General features: G+C 33.1%; 1 protein-coding gene across 1 annotated transcript in view; it reads right to left on the reverse strand.

The window, feature by feature from the left end:
* DENND1B (DENN/MADD domain containing 1B) overlaps positions 1-11,202 on the reverse strand; it is a gene marked incomplete at its 5' end in the record, with an annotated part of 253,597 nt that overhangs the window by 132,030 nt on the left and 110,365 nt on the right. The window contains 3 exons of the mRNA XM_008579612.1: positions 1,626-1,679; positions 3,097-3,156; positions 6,004-6,084. Coding sequence (XP_008577834.1) covers positions 1,626-1,679; positions 3,097-3,156; positions 6,004-6,084 — 195 coding nt within the window. The remainder of the gene's footprint in view (positions 1-1,625; positions 1,680-3,096; positions 3,157-6,003; positions 6,085-11,202) is intronic.

The raw sequence follows: 11,202 nt of genomic DNA on the forward strand, positions 1-11,202 counted from the left end.
GATACTTCAAAAAGTTTACAGAAAAGTAAAATTAAAAGACAATACAAATCTTTCCATGAACCTTTTGAAGCACTCTTGTAAAAGGCACCCAAAGGACGAGGTAGACTTGTAAGACAGCCCTTTTTTAAAATTATTATTATCAAGGAAAATCCCTTGTTTATACCCCACGTCAGTCTCACTTTATACCACTATAATCAAATATAATTCGTTGATGTTCTAAATTAATTCCTCAAATTATGAAATTATCAAATTATGGATGAGACATATTTATTAAATTATGTCTCCCCCATAAGAACAAAATTGGGATAAACTACATTAACTCTGACTTTTAGACCCTCTCCTTCTTATCTTATTTTTAAGTTTTTGTAATCAAACTTAACTACACCAGAAAGCAACAAAGTAATGGAAAGACTGAATAAGATATGATAAACTGAAACTGTAGTCCAGATGGACTATGGCCTAGAAAGCCAAACCTTTTAGTTGGGCAAAAAAAATAAGAAATCCAATTGTTTCTTTGATTCCAAAAGGAAGAAACTTTATCAGGAGAAACTGGTAAACACAGCAGAGAATATCAACAGAACTAATAACTATCAATGAGTTACGGTGAATTTGGTGGGGAGAGGTTCATTTCCTGTTTTCTCTATTTGCAGCCCATCTCACCTTCCAACTCTTCATATACAAAATCACTTTTATGGCATTCAACACTAGTATTTGTCCTATAATGTCAGAGAAAAATCATTTTAGATTGGTGAATTATTTCTCAGCACAGAATGCTGCCTTATATTTCTGTACTTGCTTGCTTTTTTCCCTAAAACTGGACTTTTGCAGTATAATATGTGTTAATGGAGATATGAAAATGTATATTTTCTGTGACAGTTTTTCTAGAGAATGTTTGTTTCTTTAAAACTTTCAAAGTAATTCACTTTAACTTTCTAAGGGATACTGAAGAAAAATTATGTAAGGGAGTATTTTCTTTTCACACAGTCACCCAAAAGCATAAAAGCCTATTTGTTACTTCCATTTATGATTGTACAACTTTATATGAAATATTAATTTGTAGTAACTTATTGAAACACTGAAAATATTTTTAGTACAGCTCCAATTAGAACTCAATAAAATGCAAAATGTAGTGATTTTTATAATTTCTTATAATACCCCTTAATCCTTACAAAATATATATTACTTTAAATTAAAATCAGTAAATCAAGTAAAGGTCATCTAAGATTTGAACAGAGCCCACCAGTAGAAGCCATATCCTGAGATATCTCCTCTTCCTGACACAGGAGAGCTCAGGACCTATTGGATACATATGATTCTACCTAACTGACAGATTCTACCAAATGACAGAAATAGTTTTTCTATATCATTGTCCTTAATACTCTTTATTTACAATCAGTTACTAAAAAGGAAATAAAAGAGCAGATACAGAGGAAAAGGAGATAAGAGCAGATACAGAGGAAAAGGAGATAACACTGTTATTCCTTATTTCGTCATTATTTCTCACAAACACAGATAATTACAATATATTCTACTTCTTTACACAGGAATCCATAAACAGTGAGACCAAAATAAATTAAAATTCATAATGTAAGTAGAATAATAAAAGGAGAAAACAGAAAACTTACACTCTCGGGTATTGTTGGGAGTCCAGTTACATCCGGGGCAATGAAGTAGGAATGCTAATCAATACAAACAAATCACATAAGAAAAGGAGAATTAAAATTTGATTGCATTACACATATTTCAAGATAAAAATAAGAAAAAGTACATCAATTAAATTCATAAAAGACATTCAGGATTTGTTGACTTTGGGAGATCTTAAATGAGACAGCAGGTTTATATGAGATTTAACAATAACTTTCTCATACAAGGAGTTAAGTGTTGGTTAAAAATATTCCATTTTAATATGAAACAGAATTGAAATAAGAATCCTAGGGGAAATTTTAAGGCAGAAAAGAGTGCATTACCAAAAGTTTATGTGTGTGTGTGTATATATATGTTTTACATATATAATATAGATTATAAATATATTCTTAAAACGAATCCTAGGGGAAATTTTAAGGCAGAAAAGAGTGCATTACCAAAAGTTTATGTGTGTGTGTATATATATGTTTTACATATATAATATAGATTATAAATATATTCTTAAAACACACACACACACACATATATATATTCTAAAAGCACACTCAATTTTGGCAGACTGGAAAAATAAAGCTTGCTAACCCGAGTATATGCCAAAATCTATTAAGATTGTGAGTTTCTATGGCAAGTCACAACAAATCTGTTTTATAAACATCAGCCAATATATTATTTACAAAGCAACAATAAAACATAATTTTTGAATGTTTACAACTTCTGAAAAATAGTTATCCCAAAATATGACCGCCATAACCCACTAAACAAATATTAATTAGCTTCAGCAATGCTCAAAGCAGTACAATTCAATGAAATATTTTTATAAAAACATATTGTGTATATGCCTTCATGTTTCCCACAATGTTCCCAAATTTTACCACCCAGAATCAAAGAGCAACATAATCATCAAAAATGTACTATTTTCTGTTCATATAAATCTCCAAAATTATTTTAATACCTTAATCACATAAGGACATATTTAATACTGTCTTGTAATTAAAGATTGGCAAAGAAACATTCTAGCCAATATTTGAGCACAGCTGAACTAGTTGCAACAAGGCTAGTTAACACAGTCATAATGTATAACTTTCCAGGGTAGAAGAACAACAGGAGATAAATCACGATATTTCTTGAGCTCTTATGACAAAAAATGTGACCGAAATCTCATGCTGTGAATGCACTTAAAATTATTACTACTGAAAATGGACAATATACATAGATTTGGTCTCTATCAGCTAATTTTCTTTGGAAGGGTTTTTAACAGTACTGTATTTTCATAAAACTATGCTTTAAAAGCTAGTATAAACAGAAAATATACTCCAAATGATTAATTATCTTAAAAGAGTCAAAGTTACCATTTCCCAAAAGACTGGAGTGAATCTTAAAGACATAGTAAAAGAAGTAATTATTGTCCCAATTGAAGAGTGATTTTGAGAAGCCAATGTCCTTTTAACTCACCGGTACTAGAGAGGGCCGATCTTTCAGAAATTGCTCACTGGCAATAAATATCTCTTGGTTCTTATAATACTTGAGAGAAAACATGAATATTTTACTTTCATGGGGGAAGCTTACACAACAATTTGCTGTGTATTTGAGACAAACCCATGTAGCCACAATATCCAACTTAAAATACTTGAAAAATATTCATTATAAATACTATTTTAAATGATGATTTGCTAATTTTATGCCAGAAAAATCCTTAAAAAAAAGTATTTTCATAATGTGAGAGCAGAGAATGCTCTGGATATTTAATGATTTTGAAGTACAGTTTCAAAAAAAGCACTTACATTAGATATTAACTTTTCATAAAACCTCTAGTGGCCACTATCCACTTGTTTAGGAAAACTTCTGTGATCATTGATTTTAATTCTGCATCATAAAACTAAAATCTTTACTAGTAGTTGAAGACAAGTGTTCTAATCTCAAATTTGCTGCTCATTAACAGCACAGCACTGGGCACATTATTTTAGTAGTCTGTTGTTAAAGCCAAATGAAATTATTAAGGAATGAACTTTACACACAAAGGTAACCAGCTGATTTTACCAATACTTGAGATATTACTGTTTGAGAATAGGCATACAAAATTTGAAAACTACCATAGACGATTAATTCAAAGCCAACAAGAAGTAAGGTTTAATTATAGAAATAACTATCATACACAGAAATAGAACACAGTCACCCAAATTCACTTTGAGTAGCTCTTCATGGTATATATCCAGATACATCGTTTCATGTAATTACACAAACAACTTTCTCAAAAATCTGACTCACTCAATTTCTAAAATGGAAAAAAAGGATCATCAAAAGAGATTAACTTTCTTGCCTGATTTAAACCAAAATCTTCTGGTCTTCAGTGAAGATTCCTAGCAACCTTTGATTTATGTTTCTTATTAATGTAGATGAAGTGTTTCAATATACAGTATTTTTCAGATGTATTTTTATAAGATATTTATTTACTTCTGGGCGAATATGATACTCAAATTTAAAGAGAGAACACATTTTATTTCTCATTAATTCTGTATAATAGTGCCTCCATTATCTTAGACCTATATTTTCCTTACCTCATCAGCAAAGCATTAGAGTCATTTTATAAATACAACACTTTCAAAGAAAGAGGACATCTCTTTTAAAAATGCAGGGCATTCCTTTGTTCTCCTTGACCTGGTACCTTGGCCTTTCTGCTACATTTTCACTAACCATAAACCTTGCATTCTTCCATAACTCATCAGTCTGAATTTCTCTTTAACTAGTTCCTCTAACGAACTTCTTCCTCTAACTCTTTCATTAGATCTCCTTCATTCTTAGCCTCTGCTCTATGCCCTCTATAACTCTATCTTTTAAATAGCTACAACTATGTTTGCTGAAGACTCCCAAATTTGGGTTAAAAATTCCGGGTTACCCTTAGCTTCCCATCCCCCATTCTCCAAATGACTATTAAACATTTGCACTTCAGCAGTGTGCAACAAAAGAGAATACAAACGTGAAGCAGCAGGGAAGACCGCAGGGAAGAAAGCCTACTTCAAGCTGTATAGCAACAGATCGCACGAAGGTGGGAAGTGCACTAGTTCTGGACTAAAGACAGATCATCTACAAAGAGCCGTTAGTGCAAGAAGAAAGCAAGATGTTCACTCAATTCACTGAACAGAACAATATGAAGAGAATCGATTTAGAAAAAAACAGTTTGACAGAAAAATAAAGAGTTGAGTTGAAGCTAAGAAGTCATGAAAGCCTGGACAAAACTTTGGACAATTCTATAGAAAATGGGAGGCTACAAAAGGTTTTTCCATGGGGGACTTTATATAGTTTAAGTTAGTTTAATCTGACGTAGAAAGGACTGGATGAAGAGACTCTAGACTAAGAACTATTTGAAGTACTAAGCACCTGAACTAGATGCCAACAATGGGAATTTAAACAATAAAATAATGTAAAAGAACATTATTAGTCAATGAAATTACAGTGGGAAATGTAGGAATGAAAAAAGTTATTACCAAACAAGAAATATAGTAGGAATAAAAATTTCCTTATCTTTCAAAACTGCAAAAGAACTATTATTACATATATTTCCATTTGCTTTTTCTCTTTCTCTTGCATCATTTTTTTTTTTTTTCATTTTTATTGGGACAGAAATTTATTACTATTTTGGAAGAAACAAAATCAATATAAATAAATTTTAGCATTTTATTCAGTATGCCAAATTAATGAAATTAAAACAACCATACCTTAATATCGTAAACTTCGAACATTTACAAAACTCCCCAAAATATGAATGGGTTTTTACACATAGATGGCACAGTTTATTAAAACTTTCCATAGTGAATAATACATTCAACCACAGGCTTGCTGTTTTGATAAACTTTAGTCATATTTTTCCATGTTTTCTGATTATACTCGAGGAGATATTAAAGTAAGAGGAAAGAAGAAGAAACTTTTCACCCAGAATTTTCATCTTACAGTTATATGTTATATGCCACTTTCTCGTCTTATTAAGCACTGTTTTCATTTGAGGAGGAGTAGCATGTGCGTGTGTTTGTGTGTTTGAGTGTGTGCATTCCTTTATTATGCATGGATTTCACCTGAAAAATCAATGTTCCTCACAACCAAAATATCCTCACAGATTTGGGTACTTTCATAATATATATTTTTTAATTCTGTTATTTAACAAATACCAAAATACACACCTACAATATCAAATTATGATAGTTACAGCATGTCAAAAAGTCTTAATATCATCAACTAGTAATGTTAGTAATATTGAAGTTTTCCTGGAAGCAGAGGTGACTTGGCAAAGAATTTCTTGAAGAAACATGTGTTCTTAAATGAGAAATTGTTATGAATCCAAAAAATAATTACTGATGAAATACTTACCACACTCAAATTGACAGGAGTGTTTGGTTTTGGTACTTGGTGGTTATAGAGTGATTTGAGAGTTTCATTCAAATCATTCTCCTAGAGCAAAAGAAAAAGTATATTTTATAAACGAAAAATAAACCAAGCAAATACAATTAAAATTACTTCATAAAATCACCCACTGTGCCTTCTCATATTAGACACATATTATCTAACTGCTTTCTACAGAAATATTTCAAAATACTAAAATTGAAATATTTAAATCTAATAGATATGGAAAACACATTTAAGTCTCTTTATCATAAAAAATAGCAATATTTTTTATTTAGTATAAATACATATTTGGAAAAACTTAGCAATTACAAAATATGTTAATACTATAAAAGAAAATTATTTAATTTCTCATGTTGACTTTGTATCCTGCAACTTTACTGAAATGGTTTATCGGCTCTAAAGAATTTTGTGGTAGAACCTTTAGGTATTTCTGTATATAGGATCATGTCATCTGCAAAGAGGGACAGTTTGACTTCATCTTTTCCAATCTGGATGCCTTTGTTTCTTTCTCTTGCTTGATGGCTCTGGCTAGTACTTCTAATACTATGTTGAACAGGAGTGGTGAGAGTGGGCATTCTTGTCTTGTTTCTCTTCTTATGGAAAAAGCTTTCAGCTTTTCCCCATTCAGAATGACATTAGCCATGGTTTGTCATATACAATTTTTATTGTGATTTTCGTTGTATACCTAGTTTGCTGAGAGTCTTTATCATGAAGGGATGTTAAACTTTGTCAAATGCTTTTTCTACATCTGTTAAGATAATCATATGGTTTTGTCCTTGAGTTTGTTGATGTGATGTATCACATTTATTGACTTGCATATGTTGAACCATCCTTGCATTTCTGGGATGAATCCCACTTGATCATAGTGTATAATTTTCTCCAATGTATTGCTGTATTCTGATTGCTAATATTTTGTTGAGCATTTTTGTGACTATGTTCATCAGAGATATTGGTCTGTAGTTTTATTTTTGTGTTTATCTCTGTCCAGTTCTGGTATCGGTGTAATGCTGGCCTCATAGAATAAGTCTGGTAGAACGGTCTTTTCAACTTTTGGGAATAAATTCCTTTTAAAGGTTTGGTAGAATTCAGCAGTAAACCCATCTGGTCCTGGGTTTTTCTTTGTTGGGAGACTACTGATAACTGCTTCAATCTTATTGCTTGTTATTGGTCTATTTAGGTCTTCTATTTCTTCTTGGTTCACTCTTGGTAGTTTGTATGTGTCCAGACACTTATCCACTTCCTCCAGGTTCTCAAATTTGCTGGCATACAGTTGTATAACTGCTTCAATCTTATTGCTTGTTATTGGTCTATTTAGGTCTTCTATTTCTTCTTGGTTGACTCTTGGTAGTTTGTATGTGTCCAGACACTTATCCACTTCCTCCAGGTTCTCAAATTTGCTGGCATACAGTTGATTATAATAGCTTCTATTGATTCTTTGTATTTCTGTAGTATTGGCTGTAATGTCTCTTCTTTCATTTCTGTTTTTTTTATTTGGGTCATCCTCTTTTTTTACTTAGACTAGTTAATAGTTTGTTTATTTTGTTTATATTCTCAAAAAAACAACGTTTGGTTTCATTGATCTTTTGTATCATTTTGGAGGTCTCCATTTCATTTAGTTCTGCCCTGATCTTAATGATTTCTTTCTGTCTACCAATCTGGGGATTGGATTTGTTGTTTTTTTTAGTTCTTTGAGGTTTAGCACTGGGTTGTTTATTTGAAATCTTTCCAATTGGTCTAAAGCATAGTTTAAATCCTATTTGTCTGTGTTGATTTGTTGCCTAGGTGATCTGTCCAGTGCTGAGAGAGGGGTGTTCAGATCCCCTACTATTACCATATCAGGGTCTATTTCTTTCTTTAGATCTAACAGTGTTTGTTTTATATATCTGGATTCTCCGATGTTGAGTGCACCTATATTTATGATTGCTATGTCTTCTTGCTGGACAGATCCTTTTATGTTACACAGTGACCTTCTCCATCCCTTTTTATGGTTTTTGGTTTAAAATTTACTTTATCTGATATAAGAATAGCTACTCCTGCTTATTTTTGGTTTCCATTTATATATCTTTCTTTCCCTTTACTGTTAGTCTGTGTGTGTCTCTGCAGATGAGGTGGGTCTCTTGAAAAAAAGCATATAACTGGGTTTAGCTTTTTAATACAGTCAGTCAGTCTGTCTTTTGTGTGAGGAGTTACTCCATTTACATTTAGGGATGTTACTGAAAGGTACTGTCTTACGTCGGGTGTTTTAAATATCTTTTGTTCCTTTCTTCCTTTTTATTGTTTATGTTTGATGTTGTTGGTTTTTTGAGGTAAGATTTAGCTTCTTTCTCTTGCTTCTTTACATTTTTGTTCTACCATGAGGTTTTGTTCTTTCTTGTGTATTCATGGTAGTGAGTACAGTCTTTTATACTGCAGGTACAGGACTCCCTTGAGGATTTCTTGAAGGGTTGTTGGTGTGGTGGTGAACTCCTGCAGTTTTTGTTTGTCTGGGAAATACACTGTTTCTCCCTCATTTCTGAAGGACAGCCTTGCTGGGTATAGTATTGCTGGCTGGCAGTTTTTTCTTTTAGTATTCTGAATATATCAACCCATTTTCTTCTGGCCTGAGTTTCTATCGAGAAGTCTGCTGTTTGTCTGATGGGGACTCCCTTATATGAGACTAGATGCTTTTCTCTTGTTGCTTTTAGGATTCTCTCTCTGTCTTTGAGCTTTGCCAGTTTGACTATAATGTGTCTTAGAGAGGATCTTTTTCGATTGAAACTGTTTGGGGATCTTTGAGCCTCCTGGATCTGTAGGTCCATGTTTCTCCCTGTACCTGGGAAGTTTTTTGTTATTATTTTGTTGAATAGGTTTGCAATGCATTTTCCTTTCTACACCCCTTCTGGAATACCCATGATTTGCATGTTTGTGTGCTTAAGTAGTCTGCTAGCCCTCTTAGATTTTCTTCATTTTCTCGAATTCTTTTTTCCTTTTTTTGTCCACTTGGGTTATTTTTAAAAGACTATCTTCAAGATCAGAAATTCTTTCTTCTGCTTGCTCTGACCTGATGATTAAGTTCATGGTTCTGTTTTTTATTTCACTGAAGGAATCCTTCAGTTCCAGGAGTTCTGCTATATTCTTTTCAAAGGTATTAATCTATTTGTAAATTCTCTTCTTCATATTCTGGATATTTTTTCTTATTTCATTATGTTGTCTGAGTCTTTTCCTATCTCATCGAGTTTCCTTAAGATGGTTGCTCGGGATTCCTTTCCAGTCATTTCCAGGGTTTCATGCTTTGTGGAGTCTGGTACTTGAGAATTACTAGATTCCTTTAGTGGTGTCATGTTTTCTTGAGTTTTTGTATTTCCAGTATCTCTTCATTGATGTCTGTTCATCTGGTAGAGCAGTTGCTTCTTCTAGTACTCTGGAGTGGGCTTGGAGGAGACAGACTTCCTCTTCCTTTTCCAGCCTCTGGTTCTGACTGCTCTTATGTCAACAAAGTCTAGTGCATGGGGGGCCATCTCCACAGTGGCTGTGGCTGTGGCAGCTACTGTGGTGGCAAGTCACCCTTGCTGTTCCAGTGGTTGTGGGGGACCACCCATGCAGAAGTGGTGTTTTGGGCATGCTCCTGCCTTCTGCCAGGCAGTGGGGGCTGCCTGCAGCTCCTGACTAGGACCTCAGGTATGCTCAAAGGGAATTATCTAAATCATTAAATCTAAGAACAACAGCAGGACTGAATAAAAATAGCAATAAAACTTTTTGTTGAATTACAGAGTGCTCTCATTTTCCATTTTCATTTTATTCATTTTTTCCATTTTCCTAATTTTGAAGGAATATATACACTTTAAGTAAGATTAATGTACTAAGTTGCAACATTGAGGTTATTCTAAATAGTACTTTTCTACATAGCTACTGGTCACTATTTGACCCATAATTCATGAGACTAAATAAATTATACAACAAATCTATTTCATAGGATTTATATAATAATAATGTACCTTAAGTGCACTCTCACTTTTTCTGAATCACACATACTAAGCCAGTAATAAATATACAAATGTAGATTTCTAAAAACACAATTATTTTTATTCTCTCTCTCTCTCTCTCTCTTATTTTTTTTTTTGCTGGGGAGAATAAACAAAAGGAAAAGGCAACCAAAAAAACCCCACAATTTCAAGAGTGAGGGACTATCAAATGAGAATTTAAACAGATAACTGGAGAATGAAAAGTATACCCTAAATGTGAAAATTAGAAAACAACAGTAATCAATTATAAAGAATTAAAAAACATATTTTCAGCAACATATATGGACTTAGAGAAAATTATATTAAGTGAAATAAGCCAGGCACAGAAAGAGAAATACCACATGTTCTCACTTATTTGTGGGGGGCTAAAAATAAATAAATAAATAAATATACAAACAAATGGGGTGGAGGAAGAGGACACAACAATCAACAATTCCTTGAAGTTGTTAAGACAAGCGAACAGATAATGATGTTGATGGGGGGGAGGAGAAGAGGGACGGGGGAAGGAGGAATTGGTAAAGAGACATGAAAATCAACTACATTGTGTATGATAAAACAAAATAAGAAATAAATAATGATAAAACACAAGCCCAGTCACCTTTTGTTTTAGCCTAGGCTAGAAATTAGGAGTTTGAACTAATCAAATGCTACTGTAGTAAGCTCTCCAGAAAGAAAAACATCACAGGTTTTGAATGCATATCAAGGTTTTTTCTTTTCTATTTCCCGAGAAGAGAAAATCTTCTGAAAATCTTCAGCAGGGTGAGAGCAGGTTCTCATTAAAGAAATGCAATAAATTTATAATGAAGACACAGAAAAAAATCAATCAATAAATAAATAACACATTTTATTTTCATTAAATTGCATCAAATAGCACAGCTAACATCTTAATAAATTAGCCCTTGTTAAAAACATCAAAGAATAATTAAGGGGAAAAATTTACAAATTATCGTAACAGGGAAGTTTTTTTTTTTTTTTCTTTTTCTTCCCTTTTTTTGTCTTTTTTCGTGACCGGTAACGGGATCGCAACCCTCAGTGTCGCACCCGTACCGGGACCAGCAACGGGATTACAACCCTCGGTGTCGCACCCGCACTGCGCTCAACCAGTGAGTGGATCGGTCTCTATATGGGATCCGAACCCTCGGCGGGAGCGCCGCCACACTCC

Source organism: Galeopterus variegatus, unplaced genomic scaffold (genome assembly GCF_000696425.1).
Source record: "Galeopterus variegatus unplaced genomic scaffold, G_variegatus-3.0.2 Scaffold1923, whole genome shotgun sequence".
NCBI classification, from domain to species: domain Eukaryota; kingdom Metazoa; phylum Chordata; class Mammalia; order Dermoptera; family Cynocephalidae; genus Galeopterus; species Galeopterus variegatus.